The 24,122-nt window shown below is 37.7% G+C and overlaps 1 protein-coding gene across 6 annotated transcripts in view; it reads left to right on the top strand.

The window, feature by feature from the left end:
* Nucleotides 1-24,122, top strand: part of PHKB (phosphorylase kinase regulatory subunit beta) — a 318,702-nt gene that overhangs the window by 201,729 nt on the left and 92,851 nt on the right. For all 6 annotated transcript variants that reach the window (XM_064580840.1, XM_064580837.1, XM_064580838.1 and 3 more), the window contains one exon: nucleotides 4,496-4,590. In XM_064580840.1, the coding sequence (XP_064436910.1) occupies nucleotides 4,496-4,590 (95 nt within the window). The remainder of the gene's footprint in view (nucleotides 1-4,495; nucleotides 4,591-24,122) is intronic.

Here is a 24,122-nt window from a genome sequence, read left to right as displayed (position 1 = left end):
AACCTGATCTTTTGAGACATTAGTCACTTTTACCATTATGAAAATTAAAGCAATGATTACAGCAATTGATGTTTCCAAATTTGCTAACCCACCAGCTTATTATTTTGTTTAATAAGTCTCTTAAAAATTTACAATACCTACTATATGGCAGATGCTGTGCTAGAAAATGGGGAATAGCCATACAGCCTGTGGGGTTATAGATGAGCACGTGGTATAAGTTGGAATGTCAAACTAGATATATAGATGCAGTACAAATAGAGAAATGAGAAGGAAATGCAAAGAAATAAGCGTTTTCAAGAGACTTGGTTAACTGATCCATATCAATTTTAATAGATTAGCATTTATTCTTTCCAAGGATATAAGATTTCTTAATTTTTCTGTCATCATTTATAAATAACAAAATAATAAAGATAGAATTTCATTTCTGTAGAAAGACAGTGAAACATTAATTATGTAAAATGCTTGTTGGTAGTGGAGATTTTTTCACATCTCAGTGATCAGACAAATGAGATAGGGAATAATTTGGTGCTATTTAGAATATCACTGTACTAATCAACCCTGCATCATGAGCTCAACTGATATTAATAAATAGAAATTATATGGCGGTATTTGCCATAATTAAGCCTATATTGGTTTGGTTTAAATTTTGCAAAAGTATACTTTTTTCAGAGGAGAAGAATGTTCTGTGATTTGAATAGGAAAAATATAACCTGTCAAGGTCTAAATTATTTGTTTAATGTTTTCTCCTCTTGGTATCTTTTCCATCCGTGTTGTGTACAGTGTCAGTGTTCTTAAAGGGTAAGATTAGTCTGGGCTATGAGCACAGACTCGAGAGAGAGACTGACTGTGCTTGAATCTAAACTCTGTCATTTACCTGCTGTGTGCAAGTGGCTCAGCCCCTCCACGCCTCCATTTTGTCATCTGTAAAATGACGAGGTTGTGGTGAAGATTAATGAATTAGTTTACATGAAATGCTCAAATGAGGCGAGGAACATAGTCAGCACCGTGTGAGCGTTGCTGTGCTTCCTGTGGCAGAGGCAGCTGTGGCCGTGCTGTTCCTCCTCTTTCTTGTCATGCTATCAGTAATATCACTTTTATTATTATTAAAAACATCTTTCAAGAGTTATGAAAAACACCTTTGGTGATTTTGTCTAGTGGATAGCCTTGCTCATGTGCCCTCAAGTTAAACCGGAATAGAAATACCTGTATAATGAGAAGCATAACCCCAGCTGCGAAGAAATTTACAAGCGTTTCTGTGGTTGACTCTCTGCTCTGTTTTTCAGAATTATTCACTGACTAAAAGTACCTAAAAAGCTATGGAAAATGAGGTGTATTTTTTTTTTAAACTAAATTTTATACACAGGTGAATTTATAGGAAACTCAGCATGGTGTCATTTTTATGTAATCAGTAAAGAACTGAAGATCAAATATGAAATGAAGACATTTTCATAGCTTAAGTGCAGCAAAAATTGTGCTGATTCACTTTGGGAGAAGTTAAATTCTTTTTTTTTTTTTTAATGTTATTATTCAATTACCTTTACATGTCTGAGTATAACTAGGATAACCTTATAGATGTGCAGTTGCTGGGACAGAGTATGCCTGCTGTAAATTTGCATAGATACTGCCATCTCGCACTCCAACGAGGTTATGCAGAATTACATTTCAGTGTCTTCCCACCACACCTTCCTAGCATAGTCCTCTCCACGTCCATGGAGAATCCCTGCTCCATTGAGCCTTAGGTTCTGAATCTCTCTGAGGGGTGTTAACAGCAGAAGACAGCAGACCTTCTCCTTACCCTCTCCTTCCAAACACTCTAAACTGCCTTCATTGTTACGTCCTTGGATTTTATCCATAGTTGCCACAAGGAAATACCAGGTGAAAGGGCTTCCAGCACAACAATACAATAGCAGTTGAAGCCATTGCTTTCATGCTGGTTAGTGCCCCAGGAAAAATGCCCTCAGAAATCTTCTAGAATTTAGTATCAGGAAACACTTTGTCTCCCCTTCATGAACTGATTTCCTTTCTTGAGAGAATGCAAATACATTATTTTTAGAACACCTTTATTGAGGTATAATTTACATACTATCTCTTAACCTATTCGAAGTTTAAATTCAGTGGTTTTTAGTTTATTCACAGAGAGTTGTACAACCATCACCACAATTTTAGAATATTTTCATCACCCTTCAAAAAACCTCATACCCAGTTACTCCCCATTCACCTTTTCCCCCAACACTGGACACTCACTAATCTACTTTCTATCCCTGTAGATTTGCCTATTCTGGACATTTCATATACCTTGAATCATATAATGTCTGGCCTTTGTGACTGGGTTTTTTCACTTAGCCTGTTTTCAAGGTTCATTGACTTATCAGCACTTAATTCCTTTTATGGTCAAATAACATTCCATTGTATGTACATACCACATTTGATTTATCCATTCATCTGGTGATGGACATTTGGGTTGTTTACATTTTTTTGCTTTTATGAATAATGCTGCTGTGAACTTTCATGTACAAGTTACTGTTTGACATGTTTTCATTTCTCTTGGGTATATACCTAGGGGTAGAATTGCTGAGTTGTATGGTAACTCTGTGTTTAACATTTTGAGAAATTCCAGACTGTTTTTCAAAGTAACTGTACCGTAACGCATTCCATCTAACAATGTATGAGGATTCCAGTTTCTCTGCATCCTCTCCAACCATTGTTCTTATCTGCTTTTTGATAATAGCATCCTAATGGATATGAAGTGGTATCTCATTATGATTTTGATAAGCATATCCCAAATGACTTAATGTTGTTGAGCATCTTTTCATGTGCTTATTGGTAATTTGTGTATCTTTTTTGGAGAAGTATCTATTCAAGTACTGTGGCCATTTTTAAATTGTGTTGTCTTTTTTTATTGAGTCATAAGATTTTTTATATATATTCAAGACAGAAGTCCCTTAAAGATATATGATTTGCAGATATTTTCTCCCATTCTGTGGGTTATTTCACTTTTTTCATCATGTCCTTTGAGGTCCACAAGGTTATAAGTTGACAAAGTTCAATTTATCTCATCTTTTCTTTGTTATTTATGTTTTGATTTTGTAGTTTTGGCCTCTTTGAATGAGTTGGAAAGCATTTCCCCTACTATTTTGGAAAAGTGTGTGAAAGATTGGTTTACTTCTTTTAACTGATAGAATTCACTAATGAAGCCATGATGTCCTGGGTTTTTATTTTTTTGTTTGTTTTTTCCAGAAGGTTTCAGTCACTTGTTATAAATGTGTTTATAGGGGCACCTAGGTGGCTCAGGGTTATTGATTTCAGGGTCCTGGAATTGAGCCCTGTGTCAGGCTCTCTACTAAGTGGGGAGTCTGCTTCTCCCTCTCGCTCTCACTCTGTGTGCTCTCTCTCTCTCACTCAAATAAATAAAATTTGATGGGTTAGCCTGGTGATGGGTATTAAAGAGGGCACGTATTGAATGGAGCACTGGGTGTTATACACAAACAATGAATCATGGAACACTACATCAAAAACTAATGATGTAATGCATGGTGATTAACATAACAATAAAATTAAAAAATAATAATAAATAAATAAAAATAAATCTTTATATTTTCTATTCCTTCTTGAATTAGTTTTGGTAATGTGTATATTTCTAGGAATTTGTTCGTATCCATCTAGGTTATCTAAATTATTGGTGTACATTTTGTTCATAGTATTATCATATAATCCTGAAGGTCAGTGATAATGTTCGTAACTTCCATTCCTGATTTAGTAATTTGAGTCTTCTTTTTTTCTTGGTCAGTCTAGCTAAAGTTTTGTCCACTTTTGAGCTTTTCAAGAATCTACTTCTGGTTTCATTTATATTCCCTATTGCTTTTCTATATTCTATTTCATTAACTTCCACTCTAATCTTTACTATTTCTTTCCTTCTGCTTGCTCTTGATTTAGTTTTCTCTTTTCATCTGCTGTCTTAAGATGGAAAAATAGGTTACTGATTTAAAGTTTTTCTTCTGTTTAGTATAGGCATTTACAGCTCCATATTTTCCACTGAGCATTGATTTAGCTATATCCATAAGTTTTGGTATATGTGTCTTCATTTTCAGTCATCTCATCAGAACATGTATTAGAAACTATTTTCTAATTTCCCATTTGTTTTCTTCTTTGACCCATTGGTTATTTAGGAGTGTGTTATTTATATTCTAGAAGAAATTATATATGTTTATATGTATATGTATATATATTTAGAAGAAATTCTAAAATTTCTTCCTATTGATTGATTTCTAATTTCATTCTATTGTGGTCAGAATCATACTTTGTATAATTTTAATTCTTTAAATTTATTGAGGATTATTCTATGTTCTAGTATATGGAAGATATTCTATGTGCATTGGGGAGGATATATATTGTGCTCTTGTTGGATGAAGTATTCTATTGCTATTAGGTCTAGTTGGTTTATAGTGTTGTACAGATGCATTTTTGATAATGTCATTTCCTTTCTTTTTTTTTTCAGCTGATGAATTAATCAGTCCTAAAGACATTGATCCTGTGCAGCGCTATGTGCCACTACAGAATCAGCGTAACGTGAGCATGAGGTTTTCCAATCAAGTAAGGAGATTATTTTTTCTTAATTTAGACTCATCTAGGGACATTTAAAGATTAATTAAAAAGAAATTTTATTCTGAATGGGTTTTTATTGCTTTTTCTGAGGGCAAGGCTTTTCTCTTTTTTGGTTAGTTAAGGTACTTGTGGTAAAAGATTATTTGTTAATGAAGAAGTATGAGTCAGTTGTATCCAACAGGATGTCTTCCAGGCAAACGTTTTCATCTTAACAGTGGTTGAGTTTAAGGTGTTAAATGCCTTCAGGAGGATATAGTATGTATGTGTGGGCAAGGGGATATATGAGGTAGAAGTGGGGTCCCATGAAAAGCCCTATGCTTAATGGCTCTCCATTTCTGTGTCTCTGTGACAGGACTGAGTGACTGACAGAGTGTTCTTAGTACTTGGTGACATGTTGGGTGAAGGAATAATTTAAAATTTTTTACATTTAGTAGCTATGGATTCAGACTGTGTTGTGTCAACAGAATAAGTGTTTGCAGGATCAGCAAGATTGATGTTGATTTGAGCAAACCCTCAAGTATTAAATGATACCAGTAATGAGGACTGTTAAAATGAAAATGTTGTGGATTATGGAAACTGCCTGAGGAGAAAGGGAATGAACCTGAGTGTGTGCCCGGGATTCCAAACAGTTAACATTTATTTAATAAGAATAACAGCACTTTCAGAAGATAGGCTTATAAAATCAAAATGCTTCTTTTGAGGCACCTGGGTGGCTCAGTTGGTTAAGTTTCCAACTCTTGATCTCAGCTCAGGCCTTGATCTCATGGTTGTGAGTTTGAGCCCTGCATTGGGCTCCATGCTGGGCATGGAGCCTACTTCAAAAAAAAACCAAAACGAAACAAAAAACCCAAAATGCTCCTTATATTTTTAAAAAACATGCATATACATATAATACACACACACACAGAGACATACACACACACACACAAATAAATACTTGTTTTAATGAGAGAAAGGGAGAGCTATCCAGGTCCATTGGATTCTGTCACACTGTCTCTGTTTCTTTTGCTGGTCTTCAACAAAACATGTAATTACTCTGAGTGGTTTATAGATGAGAAGCTATTTGCGAGACTTGTAAATAAATGTTAAGATTTTCTGAAGAACATAAAATCCCTATGTTAATATGTGTTAGAATTTTTCACTGGCCTGTTTGACTCCTGTATAAGGTGAGGATTTGGTCTTTATCTTAGTTACCACTCATGTCAGTGTAGTACAAGGATACATTCTGTACAAATTTGAGATATGCAATTTCACTTGAAGAAATGGTAAAATAGGGAATACATTTAACTTCCTATTACCCAGTGCTGTGACTCTGAGCCATTTTAAGACTAGTGTGTGTCATTTACATAGCATTTCACACGTGTTACCCACTTCTGTAGGGTAATGAAATTGCAAAGCCTTTTCTTAGAAAATAAAGTAATAGGCTACAGATTTGAGTTGTGGGGATAGGAGCCAGAGAGCATCAAAGCACATAACTAACAAAATCTACAATTTAAACAGTTATTTCATGCTTGATGCATATAAGGAAAGCTGTGAGTTCTATGTAATTTTTGACATAGAGTATACTTCCAACTCTTTCTCTCCCATTCAAGAAAGCTTATTAGAGTACAAGTGAGTGAGAGTGAATTTGATGGAGAATTCACTCTAGGTGTATTTTTTATATTGAAATCATTTTCTAATGTTGCTACTAAATTATCTATGCCATGCCTCCCAGGTGGAGCCACATCCTACATAAGAGACTTACTGTAGGGTAAGGACAAGGGCTTCTCTCTTGCAGCTTCGTGGGGATTACATCTGTGCAGAGTTGTGTACAGTTTCTGAGAAGGAGATAATGGGAGGATTGACAGCAGAAAATTGCTGGGAGCCATCATACCCCACCTGTTGGCAGCTTGATTTTAGTGATATATAAAATGGTGAGGTGCCTTTGCCACTTTCTTGGCCATTTAAGCAATAGCCAAGACCAGACATGACCTTGTCTGTTGCTGGGACTGGGTGGCATTGACTGATGAAATAGAGAAGTAGACATAGCCCTCTGCTTGAAATGTTGGTATCAGAGACCTCTTGGTCATTATTATTATTATCTTTTAAAGATTTTATTTATTTGAGAGAGAGAGAGAGAGCATCAGCAGGGGGAGAGGGGAGAAGCAGGCTTCCCACTGAGCAGGGAGCCCAATGTGGGGCTCGATCCCAGGACCCTGGGATCCTGACCTGAGCCAAAGGCAGATGCTTAACCTACTAAGCCACCCAGGAGCCCCTCTCTTGGTCAGTATTGATCAGGTCAGACTTTGCAATTAAGTTATCTGGGGGGATTGGCCAGGTGTTTTAAACCCTACCAAATGGTGGGAAAAATGAGAAGAGTAGTAAAGTTCGGACAATTTCTGGAAACAAGAAAAGTCCCTGACTTCGAAGAAAGATGTGTCAGAGGTCCCCATTTATCCTTTGCCTCAGTGATTCACTAGATGAACTCACAGGATTTAGAAGCTCTGATACTTACAGTTATGATTTATTACAGTGAAAGGATGCAAGATAAAATCAGCAAAGGCACTCAGGGCAAGTCTTGAGGAAACCAGGCACAAGCTTCCCAGTGTCCATTCCCAGTGGAGTCATGTGAGACACAATTACCCAGCAACGATGTATGAAAACACATGCAAAGTGTTGCCAACCAATACTTGCTCAAGCTTGAATGTCTAGGGTTTTTATTGAGGGTCAATCATGTAGGCATGTAGCACCTGCATGATTGACCTTGGTTATTCAAGCTCTAGCTCCCTAGAGGGAAAAAAAAACAAAAACAAAAACAGATGTTCACTATAAATCACATTGTTAGCATAAACCATCTGGACACACTGGTACAGTATGGCCCATGGCCTTAATTAAACATGCAAAAACACTCTTATCTGACAGATCATTCCAAGAATCCAGCCAAGAGCCCATCCGGCAAATATTCCTTTCTTGGGAATGTTCAGAGTTTGAACAGCCCAGATCTGATGAATCAATGCATTCCTTCACAGAAAGTTTATGGCAGAAGGAAGTTTCCAGAATCCAGAAAGCAAGGAGTGTGCCACAACTATAGAATTGTCCACTCCTTCAAGTATGCATAGATAGGGCTAATGGCAAATTACAAACCTAAAACATTGAGGACTAAATTGAGAGCTGTTGATTTTCTTAACAATACCCATAGCAAATTAATTTCACATAAAGGGAAGTTTTTTATACCTGGGTTTAAGACTGGGGTTGGAAAAGTGTGGTATCATCTGGGATGACCTTCCTCACTACTCTCTCACTAGTCAGAAATTGCTCTTTTCTTTTGATGTTACTTAAAGATTAAAACAAATCCCCTTTTATAAGTAAGTTTAGAGGAGTAGAAAGAAAAGTATTGTAAATGACAGCAGATATACTTTATAGTATTGTGAGATTTTGACCCCCCCAAAAAAAACCCCCAAAACCGACCTTTTCGAGATCTTAGAATGTAAGTTTCCAGAAATCAGAGAACATGTTTCATTTATGTTTATAGCTTCAGTACTTGTGATAGTATAACACCTGTTATATAGAGGGTAGTCAATGTTTAAGTTGAGTGTTTGAGTGTGCTTGAAGGTATGTGTGGGAGGAAGGTATGTCATGGGAAATAGTGGACTTCTCATGCAAATGTCTCTGAATTTATATCTCTAATCCTAATCTCTTTCCTAATATTTAAACTTGAATTTCCAACTACTTGGTGATCATCTCTCCACAGATCTAGTATTTAAAATCCAACATTTCTGGACATATACTTATCTCCAACTCATCTAGTTGTAGAAATTAAATATGTACAGCTTTTGTATGTCAGTCATATTTCAATAATGTTTAAAAAATAAAACACATTCCTTTTTTATGAATTACAAAATTTTAAAAAAATTTTTATTTTAATTCTAGTTAATATACAGTGTTATATTAGTTTCAGGTGTACAATATAGTAATTCAACATTTCTACACATCACCTGGTGCTCATCACAGCAAGTCCCCTCCTTAATTTCCATCACCAATTTAACCCATTCCCCACCGTCCACTCTGGTAACATCAGATTGTTCCCTATAATTAAAAGTCTGTTTCTTGGGGCGCCTGGGTGGCTCATTCGTTAAGCGTCTGCCTTCGGCTCAGGTCATGATCCCAGGGTCCTGGGATTGAGCCCCGCATTGGGCTCCCTGCTCGGAGGGAAGCCTGCTTCTCCCTCTTCCACTCCCCCTGCTTGTGTTCCCTCTCTCGCTGTGTCTCTCTCTGCCAAATAAATAAATAAAATCTTAAAAAAGAAATTAAAAAAAAATAAACAAAAATAAAAGTCTGTTTCTTGATTTGACTCTCTCTTTTTCTCTCTCATTTTTTTTCTTTTGCTTGTATGTTTTGTTTCTTAAATTCCACATATGGGTGAAATCATATGGTGTTTGTCTTTCTCTGACTTACTTCGCTTAGCATTATATTGCCTAGTTCCATTCATGTCATTGCAAATGACAAGATTTCATTCTTTTTTATGGCTGAATAATATTTCATTGTGTATATATACCGCATCTTCTTTTTCCATTTATCAGTCAATGGACGCATGGGCTACTTCCATATATTTGGCTACTGTAAATAATGGTGCTATACACAGAGGGGTACATGTATCCCTTTGAATTAGTGTTTTTGTATTCTTTGGGTAAATACCCAGTAGTGCGATTGCTGAATCATAAGGTAGTTCTATTTTTAACTTTTTAAGGAAGCTCCACACTGTTTTCCAGAGTGGCTACACCAGTTTGCATTCCCACCAACAGTGCACAGGTGTTCCTTTCTCTCCACATCCTCACTAACACCTGTTGTTACTTATGTTTTTGATTTTATCCATTCTGACAGGTGTGAAGTGATAACTCATTGTAGTTTTGATTTGCATTTCCCTGATGAGCAAAAACACATTTCTAATAGCAAATGTGTTATCTTCTCTCTTCAAATCGGTCTTTCTTTCCATAGTCCTTCTCTTGGGTAAGGACATTACCTTCAGTGGTCCCTTCTCATGCCAGTAGCTCTTCTGTCCAGATGGTTCTCATATTGGCTCTGCCTTCACAGTAGCATTCATATTTGTCTCTTCATATTCAGCCCCACTGCCATGTACCACTTAGACTTCATTACTACTCAATGGCATGGTTTTAATAATCTCTCTCTGACTCCAGTCCCTCTGTTTATTCTCAGTGCTTGAGAATACATGATCTTTTAAAGCCTGGGTCCATTAGTGGAATTTCTTGCTTAAAACCTTCCATGATGGGACACCTGGGTGGTGTAGTCGGTTAAGCATCTGACTTTTGGTTTTGGCTCAGGTTGTGATCTCAGGGTTGTGAGATCCAGCCCTGAGTTGGGCTGTGCACTCTGTGTGGAGTCTGCTTGAGATTGGGTATCCCTCTCCCTGCCCCTCCTGCTTGTGCGCGCACTGTCTCTCTCTCTCTCAAAATAAATAAATAAATAAATCTTAAAAAACAGAAACAAAAAACCTTCCATGACTCCCTACTCTCTTCAGGTTAGATTCTAAACTCCATATTCTGACATTTAAGGTCCTACTCAGCACCTCAGTTTCTTGTTTTTCATCTGTATCTTGCAGTTTCTCCAAATTTCTCCCAAGCCTCCTGTACTACAGTCTCAGCAGACTTGCTGATCTAATAAAACACCTTGCCCTCACCCACTTCTGGGCCTCCACACTTAGTGCAAGCTTCATCCTGAAACCCTGGCCTCTTTTCAGCCAGAATCCTTAAAATCTAAGCCCCAGACAGTGCCTCTTTTTTTGAATACATATAAAAATTATATAAATGCATATATAAAAAGTGAAATAATGCAGCTGAGTGCAATTGCATTACATTACATTGGGAGTATTGGCCATTTCACCATTTTCCTATCTCCAGAAAAGTCTGTTTTTAAAAAAACCATACCTGTTTTCACCTCTGTCTCCAAATTTCTGAGTAATGTAGATTAACTCTTTTTGCTTGATATTTTACCTTTGCACAGTTTCTGTTGTTTCTTCGTTTGTAAAGGGTATACCTCAACCTCCCTTCCATCTTAATCTAATATTTAGTAGTTATTTTTAATTCTTTTATTTATCACCTTTGTTACTCTACACATTGTAATAAAACCACATTTTGGGGGTCATATCCTTTTGGGAAGAATGTCTTTATTTTTGGTGTCCCAAAATTTCTATTTTTTGTAGGTCTTATTTGTATTTGCTCTGCTTGACACTTGGGCCTTTTCAGTTTGTGACTCTCTTCAGCTGTGGGAAATTTTCTTAAATTATTACTTTATTTTTTCTATTCTTTCTGTTAGGGTTCCTTTATTAGTCAGATCCTAGTCCTATAGGAATGATCCCCTGAATCTCTTCCCTTCTTTTTTTTCAAATGGTTTCTGTTTCTTTGGCTTTTTTGTTTGTTTGGTTTGGTTTTTGGATTTTTTTTTCTCTATATTCAGAGACTCTTCCTCAATTTTTTGTTCCAGCCCTTCTGTTGAATTTTTTTTCAAAGTCGTACTTTTAATTTTTTTAATTTATTTTTTAATTTTATTATGTTATGTTAATATTACACACATTACATCATTACTTTTTGATGTAGTGTTCCATGATTCATTGTTCGCATATAGCACCCAGTGCTTAATTCAGTACCTGCCCTCTTTAATACCCATCACCAGGCTGACCAATCCCCCTCTAGAGCTCTGTTTGTTTCTCAGAGTCCATAGTTTTTCATGGTTCGTCTCCCCCTCCGATTCCCCCCCCTTCATTTTTCCCTTCCTGCTATCTTCTTCTTTTTTTTTTTTTAAACATATAATGTATTATTTGTTTCAGAGGTACAGGTCTGTGATTCAACAGTCTTACACAATTCACAGTGCTCACCATAGCACATACCCTCCCCAATGTCTATCACCCAGTCACCCCATCCCTCCCACCCACCACCACTCCAGCAACCCTCAGTTTCTTTCCTGAGATTAAGAATTCCTCCTATCAGTGAGGGCATATGATACATGTGTTTCTCTGATTGACTTATTTCGCTCAGCATAATACCCTCCAGTTCCATCCATGTTGTTGCAAATGGCAAGATTTCATTCCTTTTGATAGCTGCATAATATACCATTGTATATATATACCAAATCTTCTTTCTCCATTCATCTGTTGATGGACATCTTGGCTCTTTCCAAGGTTTGGCTATTGTGGATATTGCTGCTATAAACATCGGGGTGCACGTACCCCTTCAGATGCCTACATTTGTATCTTTGGGGTAAATACCCAGTAGTGCAAAGGCTGGGTCGTAGGGCAGCTCTATTTTCAACTTTCTGAGGAATCTCCATACTGTTTTCCAGAGTGGCTGCACCAGCTTGCATTCCCACCAACAGTGTAGGAGGGTTCCCTTTCTCTGCATCCCTGCCAACATCTGTCATTTCCTGACTTGTTAATTTGAGCCATTCTGATTGGTGTGAGGTGATATCTCATTGAGGTTTTGATTTGGATTTCCCTGATGCCGAGCGATGTTGAGCACTTTTTCATGTGTCTGTTGGCCATTTGGGTGTCTTCTTTGGAAAAATGTCTGTTCATGTCTTCTGCCCATTTCTCGATTGGATCATTTGTTCTTTGGGTGTTGAGTTTGATATGTTCTTTATAGATTTTGGATACTAGCTCTTTATCTGATACATCATTTGCAAAAATCTTCTCCCATTCTGTCAGTTGTCTTTTGGTTTTGTTGACTGTTTCTTTTGCTGTGCAAAAGCTTTTTATCTTGATGAAGTCCCAGTAGTTCATTTTTGCCCTCGCTTCCCTTGCCTTTGGCGATGTTTCTGGGAAGAAGTTGCTACGGATGATGTCAAAGAGGTTGCTGCCTGTGTTCCCCTTTAGGATTTTGTTGGACTTCTGTCTCACATTGAGATCTTTCAACCATTTTGTGTGTGGTGTAAGGAAATGGACCAGTTTCATTCTTCTGCATGTGGCTGTCCAATTTTCCCAACACCAGTTGTTGAAGAGACTGTCTTTTTCCATTGGACATTCTTTCCTGCTTTGTTGAAGATTAGTTGACCATAGAGTTGAGGGTCCATTTCTGGGCTCTCTCTTCTGTTCCACTGATCTAAGTGTCTGTTTTTGTGCCAGTACCATACTGTCTTGATAATTACAGCTTTGTAATAGAGCTTGATGTCCGGAATTGTGATACCACCAGATTTGCTTTTCTTTTTCAACATTCCTCTGGCTATGCGGGGTCTTTTCTGGTTCCATACAAATTTTAGGATTATTTATTCCATTTCTTTGAAAAAAGTGGATGGTATTTTGATAGGGATTGCATTAAATGTGTAGATTGCTCTAGGTAGCATTGACATCTTCACAATATTTGTTCTTCCAATCCATGAGCATGGAACGTTTTTCCATTTCTTTGTGTCTTCCTCAATTTCTTTCATGAGTATTTTATAGTTTTCTGAGTACAGATCCTTTGCCTCTTTGGTTAGATTTATTCCTAGGTATCTGATGGTTTTGGGTGCAATTGTAAATGGGATCGACTCCTTAATTTCTCTTTCTTCTGTCTTGTTGGTGTATGGGAATGCCACTGACTTCTGTGCATTGATTTTATATCCTGCCACTTTACTGAACTCCTGTATGAACTCTAGCAGTTTGGGGGTAGAGTCTTTTGGGTTTTCCACATAAAGTATCATATCATCTGCAAAGAGTGAGAGCTTGATTTCTTTGCCAATTTGGATGCCTTTGATTTCTTTTTGTTGTCTGATTGCTGTGGCTAGGACTTCTAATACTATGTTGAATAGCAGTGCTGATAGTGGACATCCCTGCTGTGTTCCTGACCTTCGGGGGAAAGCTCTCAGTTTTTCCCCATTGAGAATGATATTTGCTGTGGGTTTTTCATAGATGGCTTTTAGGATATTGAGGTATGTACCCTCTATCCCTATACTCTGAAGAGTTTTGATCAAGAAAGGATGCTGTACTGTATCAAATGCTTTTTCTACATCTATTGAGAGGATCATATGGTTCTTGTTCTTCTTTTATTAATATATTATATCACATTGATTGATTTGTGGATGTTGAACCAACCTTGCAGCCCAGAGATAAATCCCACTTGGTCGTGGTGAATAATCCTTTTAATGTCCAATAGTCCTATTGGCTAGTATTTTGGTGAGAATTTTTGCATCCATGTTCATCAAGGATATTGGTCTGTAATTCTCCTTTTGGATGGGGTCTTTGTCTGGTTTGGAGATCAAGGTAATAGTGGCCTCATAAAACGAGTTTGGAAGTTTTCCTTCCATTTCTATTTTTTGGAACAGTTTCAGAAGAACAGGTATTCATTCTTCTTTCAATGTTTGGTAGAATTCCCCTGAGAAGCCATCTGACCCTGGGCTTTTGTTTGTTGGGAGATTTTTGATGACTGCTTCAATTTCCTTAGTGGTTATAGGTCTGTTCAGGTCAATTTCTTCCTGGTTCAGTTTTGGTAGTTGATACATCTCTAGGAATGCCTCCATTTCTTCCAGGTTATCTAATTTGCTGGCATAGAGTTGCTCATAATATGTTCTTATAATTGTTTGTATGTCTTTGGTGTTGGTTGTGATCTCTCCTCTTTCATTTATGATTTTATTTGTTTGGATCATTTCTCTTTTCTTTTTGATAAGTCTGGGAGGGGTTTATAATCTTGTTAATTCTTTCAAAGAACCAGCTCCTAGTTTCGTTGATCTGTTCTACTTTTCTTTGGTTTCTATTTCATTGGTTTCTGCTCTGATCTTTATTATTTCTCTTCTCCTGGTGGGTTTAGGCTTTATTTGCTGTTCTTTCTCCAGCTCCTTTAGGTGTAGGGTTAGGTTGTGTATTTGAGACCTTTCTTGTTTCTTGAGAAAGGCTTGTATTGCTATATACTTTCCTCTTAGGACTGCCTTTGCTGCATCCCAAAGATTTTGAACAGTTGTGTTTTCATTTTCATTGGTTTCCATGAATTTTTTAAATTCTTCTTTAATTTCCCGGTTGACCCATTCATTCTTTAGTAGGATGCTCTTTAGCCTCCATGTATTTGAGTTCTTTCCAACTTTCCTCTTGTGATTGAGTTCTAGTTTCAAAGCATTGTGGTCTGAAAATACGGAGGGAATGATCCCAATCTTTTGGTACCAGTTGAGACCTGATTTATGACCTAGGATGTGATCTATTCTGGAGAATGTTCCATAGGTACCAGTGAAGAATATGTATTCTGTTGCTTTGTGATGGAATGTTCTGAATATATCTGTGAAGTCCATTTGGTCCAGTGTGTCATTTAAAGTCTTTATTTCCTCGTTGATCTTTTGCTTAGACGATCTGTCCATTTCAGTGAGGGGGGTGTTAAAGTCCCCCACTATTATTGTTGTCGATGTGTTTCTTGGCTTTTGTTATTAATTGGCTTATATAAGTGGCTGTTCCCATGTTAGGGGCATAGATATTTACAACTGTTAGATCTTCTTGTTGGATACACCCTTTAAGTAGGATATAGTGTCCTTCCTCATCTCTTATTATAGTCTTTGGTTTAAAATCTAATTTTCTTTTCTTTTTTTTTTTTTTAAAGATTTTATTTATTTATTTGAGAGAGAGAGAATGAGAGAGAGCACATGAGAGGGGGGAGTGTCAGAGGGAGAAGCAGACTCCCTGCCGAGCAGGGAGCCTGATGCGGGACTCCATCCAGGGACTCCAGGATCATGACCTGAGCTGAAGGCAGTCGCTTAACCAACTGAGCCACCCAGGCACCCCTCTAATTTTCTGATATAAGGATTGCCGCCCCAGTTTTCTTTTGGTGTCCATTAGCATGGTAAATGATTTTCCACCCCCTCACTTTCAATCTGGGGGTGTCTTTCGGTCTAAAATGAGTCTCTTGCAGACAGCATATTGATGGGTCTTGTTTTTTAATCCAATCTCATAGCCTGTGTCTTTTGATTGGGGCATTTAGCCCATTTACATTCAGGGTAACTATTGAAAGATAGGAATTTAGTGCCATTGTATTGCCTGGAAGGTGACTGTTACTGTATATTGTCTGTGTTCCTTTCTGGTCTTTGTTGCTTTTAGGGTCTCTCTTTGCTTAGAGGACCCCTTTCAATATTTCTTGTAGGGCTGGTTTCATGTTTGCAAATTCCTTTAGTTTTTGTTTGTCCTGGAAGCTTTTTATCTCTCCTTCTATTTTCAGTGAGAGCCTAGCTGGATATAGTATTCTTGGCTGCATATTTTTCTCATTTAGTGCTCTGAATATATCATGCCAGTCTTTTCTGGCCTGCCAGGTCTCTATGCATAGGTCTGTTGCCAATCTAATGTTTCTACCATTGTAGGTTACAGATCTCTTCTCCCTAGCTGCCTTCAGGATTTTCTCTTTGTCTCTGAGACTCGTAAGTTTTACTATTAGATGTCAGGGTGTTGACCTATTTTTATTGATTTTATCGGGGTTCTCTGTGCCTCCTGGATTTTGATGCCTGTGTCCTTCCCCAAATTAGGGAAGTTCTCTGCTATAATTTGCTTCTATATACCTTCTAACCCCCCCTCTCTTTCTTCTTCTGCTGGGATCCCAATTATTCTAATATTGTTTCATCTTATGGTATCACTTATCTCTCGAATTCTGCCCTCGTGATCCAGTAGCTGTTTATCTCTCTTTTTCTCAGCTTCTTGATTTTCCATCATTTGGTCTTCTATATCACTAATCTCTTTTCTGCCTCATTTATCCTAGTAGTTAGAGCCTCCTTTTTTGATGCCCCTCCTTAATAGCCTTTTTGATTTTGACTTGGTTAGATTTTAGTTCTTTTATTTCTCCAGAAAGAGTTTCTCTAATATTTTCCATTCTTTTTTCAAGCCCAGCTAGTATCTTTAAAATCATCATTCTGAACTCTAGTTCCGACATCTTACTCATGTCCGTATTGATTAGGTCCTTGGCAGTTGGTACTGCCTCTTTCTTTTTTTTTGAGGTGATTTTTTTCTATCTTGTCATTTTGTCCAGAGGAGAATAAATGAATGGGAGAACAAAATGCTAACAGGGTAACAATGGCCCCAGAAAAATATACACTAAACGAATCAGAAGAGACCTGAAACTGGGGGGGGGGGGGGGGATGGGAAAGAAAGGAAAAAGAAAAAGATAAGAAACAAACAAACAAAAAAACAGAATATGATCAAATATGATCAGGCTGGTGCATAGATCAGTGCCACAGACTACATTTGGGGCATATTTTGGTCTGTTAGAAGAAAGTGCCTCCCAAAATTTTAAAGAAAGAAAAGCTTATATGTAAGTACAAAAATTAGGGTAAATACGTTGAGGGATGGAATATGACTGTAAAGCTGAAAGTATAAAAGATTTTATAGAAGGGATTGATAAGAAGTTGGTGGAAAAAAGAAAGAAGAGGATTTAAAAAAAAAAAAGGGATTGAATGTGATCAGGCAGGAGACTAGAACAAAGCCATACACTAGAGATTTAGGGTATATTTTTGTCTGTTAGAAGAAACTGTATCCCAAAATTTTAAAGAGAGAACAATTTATATATATATATACCGAAAATAAGGTTAACTACTCTGAAGGGATAGAATAATGACCCCTAAAATGAAAAATAAAAAAGATTTTTTAAAAAAGGGATTGATAAGTTGTTGGTTGAAAAACGGAAAAAGAAAAATTCAAAAAACAAAAATAAATAAAAAGAAAATTGAAAAAATTAACTTTGAAAGACTAAAGAATCATGGTAAAAAAGCCATGAATTCTATGTACTGTATTCCCCTAGCGCTGGAGTTCTGCTATTCTCATTTATTGGTAAACTTGGTCTTGGCTGGCTGTTCTTACTGATCTTCTATGGGAGGGGCCTGTTGCCGTGGTTCTCAAATGTCTTTGCCGGAGGCGGAATTGCCCCGCCCTTGCCTGGAGCCAGGCTAAGTAATCTGCTCGGGTTTGTTCTTGGGAGCTTTTATTCCCTGCAAGCTTTCTGTACAGTTTCGGAGGATGAGAGTGAAAATGGCAGCCTCCCAATCTCCCACCCAGAGGAGCCGAGAACTCAGGGCCCCACTCCTCAGTGAGCCCCCAGAAAAAGCTGTCAATCACTCCTGTCTCCCCGGTCTCCGGTGCACTTCATGCTCACCTGGACTGTGACCGAGCATTTCTATCTCTCGCACATGACCCCGTTTGGAGTCTCCAAACCAGCAGATTACTGCGGTGAGCTCCCGCGCCGCTCCTCCTAGGGGAGGAAGGGGAGTCTCCCCGGATTTGCTTCTTGTTGGTTCCCTGCTGGAAGAGCAGTGGCCTGACTCTGCCGTGGACCACAGTTTATGGCAACCCCGAGCTGAGAGCCCGGGCCTCGGCTCCTCTGTCTCTGCAGCCGGCTTCCCTGCTCGGATACCTGGGAGCTCTGCCACACTCAGGCACCCCTGGTCTTTCCATGACCCTGAGGGTCCTGAGACCACACTGCCCCACGAGGGTTCCACCCCCCCGCTTAGCCACGGAAGCAACGTCCCTCAGCAGAGCCGACTTGTAAAAGTTCCGATTTTGTGCTCCACTGCTCTATCACTTGCCAGTATCGGCTGATGGAACCCCCCTCCCCCGCCATCTATCTTCACAAATATCGCCTAGGATTCACTTCTCCGCACGTCCTTCCTTCCAGAAAGTGGTCGCTTTTCTGTTCAGAGAGTTGCTGCTATTCCTTTCTTTGATCGCCTGTTGAGTTCATAGGTATTCAGAATGGTTTGATCCCTATCTAGCTGAATTCCTGGGACCAGACGAAGTTTAGGTCTCCTACTCCTCTGCCATCTTGCTCCTTCCCCTTATGGTTTTTGATTTCTAATAGCTCATTTTGTTATCTGATTATTCCTTTCATAGCTTCCTGGTTTTTTTGTTCAAAATTATTATCACATTATTAACAAATTTAGAGAATCAAAAAATTTTGAGGTGTCAATAACATTTTTTTAACTTTTTTTAAAAAGATTTTATTTATTTATTTGTCAGAGATAGAGAGGGAGAGAGAGTGCACAAGCTGGGGGAATGGCAGGCAGAGGGAGAGAGAGAGAAGCAGGTTCCTGGCTGAGCAGGGAGCCCAATGTGGGGCTCGATCCCAGGACCCTGGGATCATGACCTGAGCTGAAGTCAGATGCTTACCCAACTGAACCACCCAGGCACTCCAAAAATTTTTTAACTTTAATTTTGAAATAAGTATAGATCCACAAGAAACTGCAAAGAAATACCCAGAGAGGGCCTTTTAACCCTTTACTAGCATTCCACAATGTTAACATCTTATGTAATTGAAAAACAGAAAACTGCCATTGATACAATTCATGAGCTTGTTCACATTTTATCAGTTATACATGCACTCATTTGTGTTTGTGTGTGCATAGTTCTATCCATTTTGATTACATGTGTAGCTTTGTGTAACTGCCACCACAGTCAAGATACTAAAATGTACCATCAACATATCATCCTAAGAGTTCCTTGTGTTACCCTTTTATAGGCATACCCACTACCTCACTGGTCTCCTTAACCCCAGGCAACCAGTAATCTGTTTTCCATTTTATAATTTTGTCATTTCACAAATTGGAACTATATGGTATATAACTTTTTAGATTGGCTTTCTTCACTCAGCCTAATTCCAAAGAGATAGATCCAAGTTACTGCATATATCAAGTTTGCTCCTGTGTATTGCTGAGTAGTTTTTCCCAGTATGACCATACCATTGTTTAACCATTCACCTGTTGAAGGACATCTTGTGGGTTATTTGAACTTTTTTAGAATTCCATTTTGATTTAATTAAAATGTTTTTTAGTATTTCAATTTTTTAAAATTTTCTTAGTGGCTTCTCCAGGAATTACCATATACATAGTTATCAAAAATCCTACTGGTATCCGTATTTTTCTTTGAATGAAGTGTAGAAACCTTACTTCTATTTAGTTTTCTTTCCTTTTTTACCTTTTAAATATATTTCTTAAAGTATTTCCTCTGCGTTTATTGAGTAGCACATCAGATTGTGTGAAAAGTTTTGCTTCAGCCATAAAATTTGATTGAAGAAATTCATGAGGTAGAAGTCTGTTGTGCTTATCTCAACTTTTACCATTCCCTTGTTCGTTCCTTTCTGAACATCCCAGCCTTTTCTGTTATCAATTTCTTTCTGTTTAATAGCTTTTTAAAGACATTATTTGTGAGTAGGTCTGCTAGAACATAAGTTTTAGTTTTCCTTTGTCTGATAATGTCTTTATTTTCCTTTCATTTGTAAAGGATACTTCTGTTAGTCACAGAATTTTTTGATTGACAGTTGTTTTCTTTTAGCACTGAGAATTATTGTGTTACTTTTTCTGGCCTCCTGGTTTCAGATGATGAATCCTTTGTCAGTTCGGATTTGTGTTTTATAGGTAATACGCCATTTCTGTGTGGCCAGTGTCTCCACTGAGTGGAAGGCTAGGAGGCACCGAGCTCAGCTGATGGGGGTGGAGCACCCCACTCACTGGTTCCCCAGGTGTGGAACCGGGGTTGGGTAGGCTTGTCACTACTGTGAAGCTCTGCTTGTTTTAGGCCACAGGCATCTCTGGTACTCTGTGCACATGTGGATCTCAGGAATCTGACCACATTGCCTCAAGTCCTGACATTCTTAGCCAGTCCAACCTGCCTTCTTCTTTCCACCTCCCAGAGTCATCATTATCCATTGAATTATTTTCAGGGTGAATAATTGTATTAAGAGCAGTAGGGAAAACTGAGTCTAGGCCATCATGTTCCCACCTCCGTTTCTTTTAATAGATAGTTTATCTTCGTAAGTCTTTCTATGAGTAGAAATTAGAGTTAAGATTTCTTCTGTTCCTTGAATTGTCTTTTTCTCCTTAATTAAAGCTTTATTGAGATATAATTAATCCTATCCAATTCACTAATTTAAAGTGCATAGTTCAGCAGTTCTTAGTATATTCATCACAATTAATTTTAGAACATTTTCATCACCCCAAGAGAAACTCTGGGGGTTTTAACAGTCACTCTTCACTTTTCTCTACTTTTCTCTCTCTCCCTACCCCAGCCTTAGGCAACTACCAGTCTCCTTTCTGTCTGTATGGATTTTCTCTATTCTGGAGATATCATATAAGTGGTTTCATATGTAATATGTGGTATTTTGTGACTGGCTTTTTTCACATCACATAATGTTTTCAAAGTCCTTCAGTGTGGTTGCATATGTCTGTACTTCATTCCTTTTTATTCCATTGTATGTATATACCACATCTTATTTATGCATTCATCTGGTGGTGGACATTTGGATTTTTTCCACTTTTTGGCTATTATGAATAATGGTGCTGTGAAATTGGTACAAGTTTTGTGTGACACGTTTTTATTTTTCTTGGATATAGTGGAATTGCTAAGTCATATGCTAACTCTATGTTTAACATTTGGAAGAACTGCTGGGCTGTTTTCCAGAGTGACTGCACTATTTGCAATTCTACCAGCAATATATGAGGGTTCCAGTTTTTCTACATTCTTGTCAACGTTTGTTATTGTCTGCCTTTTTGATCATAGCCATTTTAATGGGTGAGAAATAGTATATTATTGTGGTTTTGATTTGCATTTCCCTAGTTACTAGTGTTGTTGAGCATCTTTTCATGTGTTTACGGGCAGTTTGTGTATATATATATATATATATATATATATATATATATATATTCTTTGGAGAGATGCCTCTTACGATACCATGGTCATTTTTAAATTGGGTTTCTTGTCTTTGTATTATTGTGTTGTGAGTGTTCTATATATATATCCTAGATATGAGTCCCTTATATGATTTGCAAATATTTTCTCCTCTTCAGTGGACTACCAGTCTAGTTTCTTGATTGTGTTGTTTGAAGCACAGAAATTTTTCATTTTGATGAAGTCTAATTTTTCTGTTTTTTCTTTGATTTCTTGTGTTTTTGGTATCATAGGTAAGAAACCATTGCCTAATTCAGGGTCATGAAGATTTATGCCTATGTTTTCTTCTAAGAATTTTATAGGTTTAATCCTTACATTTAGGTCTCTGATCCATTTTAAGTTAATTTTGTATATGGTGAGAGGTAGGCATCCAGTTTCATTCTTTGCATGTAGATATTTAATTGTCATAGCACCATTTGTTGAATTTCCAAAGTGATTTTTGTATTACTGTGGTGCAATATACATTACCTAATATTTCTTGTTTTACCATTCATAAGTGTACAGTTTGGTGGCATTAAATACATTTACAGTGTTGTGTAACCATCAGTGCTGTCTGTACTCAAAACTTTTTCATCATCCCCAACAAAACTCTGTACCCGTTAAACAATGAGTCCCCCTTCTCCTCTCCCTTCAGCCCCTCGTAACCTCTATTCTACTTTCTGTCTCTATGAATTTATTTATTTTTGGTACCTCAAATAAGTGAAAACATGCAATATTTGTTTTTCTGTGTCTGGCTTCTTTCATTAAGCATAATGTCCAAGGTAATTTTTGTGTTTCATTAATGTGGTGTTTCTCTCTCCATCCTGCTGGTTATTTTGTCACATACCTGGTAATTCCTCATTTATCTAATTGTGTATTAATGTGATAGACAGTCTGGTTATCCTCAGTATATTAAGTAGTCTCCTCCACCCACCACCTCAACAAGAGGTGAGGAAGATGTGATCGGGAGCTTTGTTTCTCAGGGTTTTGGTGGGAAGCAAACTAGACCCTCACCACCTTTGCCAAATGCCAAAATGTGAAGGGCTTTACTTTGAGGAAGCTATTGCACAGCCAATTTGTTCAATATATTAAGAGAGAACCCTGTTTTATTGATGACTGTGGTTCCCTATGTGGGGCATGGAGCTGGCTCCTCTGGCCTTTAATTGGTTCTGTGTCATGCCCAGCTTCTCCTATCTGTCCTCCATTGTACCTGCAAACCTAGTGCCCCTGTGGAGCCCCTCTTTTTGGTGGGTCAACTCCTCCACCCGTGGCAGCATTTTGGTGATACTCTGGTATGTTGGTGTAGTTTGGGTTATATAGGCTTTTGCTGCTCTGCTTTATTCATTAATGCACTTACATTTGCCATCTTTTATACTAGAAATGTACTGACGTATCTTTTTTGATGGCTCTCTTTCTATTCATTGCTATGGCTTTAGTCTTTATGTTTATTCTAAATATCTATGTGGTCATTTCTGTAGGGCTAAAGAGAAATGAGAATTGAGGTATACACTCACTTTGCTGTCTAGAACCAGAAGCCTAGGCCTCACTTCCTATGCTTGAGTCTTATCTCATTGTTGTTGTTAAGTATCTTTTTCTCCATCTACACTCTTTGCTTCTTCAGATCTTGGTTGATGACCCTAACACTGGGATTTGAGCAGAGTAGGTGTACGTTAAGCAGTTTTGATGGCCACAGGTAGATGCAAACCAAGTAAATTAAATGTGAAAATTATTCAAATTGCCTGACAAAGAAACATTTGAAAGAAAATAATTTACCCCAAACTGTTAGTCTGCCCTTTATTCTTGTAAATAAGGTAACAGTGTCTGCTTCACTTTTCCCTGCTTTCCTATGTCACATTTGATTTGGAAAAGATAAATTGTACAGAAGACCATATTATCCAGTCATCCCATCAATTACTCCCTGAAAGCAAGTCTTGTGAGATTGGAAACTATGCCATTAAGCCTGCTTCCCTATAGTCCTGTTCATGCATGATGTTACAGCACTTGCCACACTACTGTAGCTGTTAGTTTACAAGCTTGTCTCTCCGGCAGTGGTCCTCAGCACAGAGGATGCATCGTATTTTTCTTTGTCTTCTAGGGCAAGAGAAAGGAAGTGAGAGAGATGAAAATAACCACTATTCATTGTGCTCCTGTTTATAGGCACTGTTCAAATTATTTTATATATATTATGTGTGATTCCAACAGTTTTCTGAAATAAGTATTATACCAATTTTACGGGTAGATAGTGTAAGTCTCAGAGAGGTTTAGTATTTTTCCAAGGTCACACTTTTGTCAAGTAGCAGAACCAATATGAAGGTGTTAACTGAAGATGGAAAGGAGGAAGAGATGTCAAGCATTTGGAAGCAGTGATTTTCATAATGGTGTGAAGGAGTTAACAGAGGAAGTAGCTTGTTTCCTCAGCATCCTGCCTCAGTATCACATCACAGAAAAATAGTTACATCTGTGCCTTTAGAACACTGAGAGGCCTGTGGAAATGATCTGAAAATCAAGTGCAAAGATGTCACATTAGTACAAAATGTAAACTGGTATACATTATATATAACATTTATCATATGAAGGGGACCTAATTGTTAATTTCTTCTTCCCTGTTAGCATTAGTATGAGACCAAGTTCACAAGTCTAATCATTAGTAATTTTACTAGGGATTTCCCTCTTCCTTATCCAAAGGAAAGTACTGTCAGGAGGCTAGCAAGATCTTTCCTTGAGTAACCAGGTTAGTCCCCTCTCCTTTCTCCCTAATTTGTTTCACATTGGGGGTCCATCATTTTCTGTTGCTTAGGTAATTCTGGTGTTACTGATTATCTGTGAATGAAATTTTCATTGTTCACACTACAGCACCTCGGCTATTTTAATGTGAGATAATGGTTACTTGAAGATGGTGTTTGTTTCC

Source organism: Mirounga angustirostris, unplaced genomic scaffold (genome assembly GCF_029215605.1).
Source record: "Mirounga angustirostris isolate CCGP_5_RB_7025 unplaced genomic scaffold, mMirAng1.0.hap1 SCAF_16, whole genome shotgun sequence".
NCBI lineage: Eukaryota > Metazoa > Chordata > Mammalia > Carnivora > Phocidae > Mirounga > Mirounga angustirostris.
This window is presented reverse-complemented; position numbering and strand designations above follow the sequence as displayed.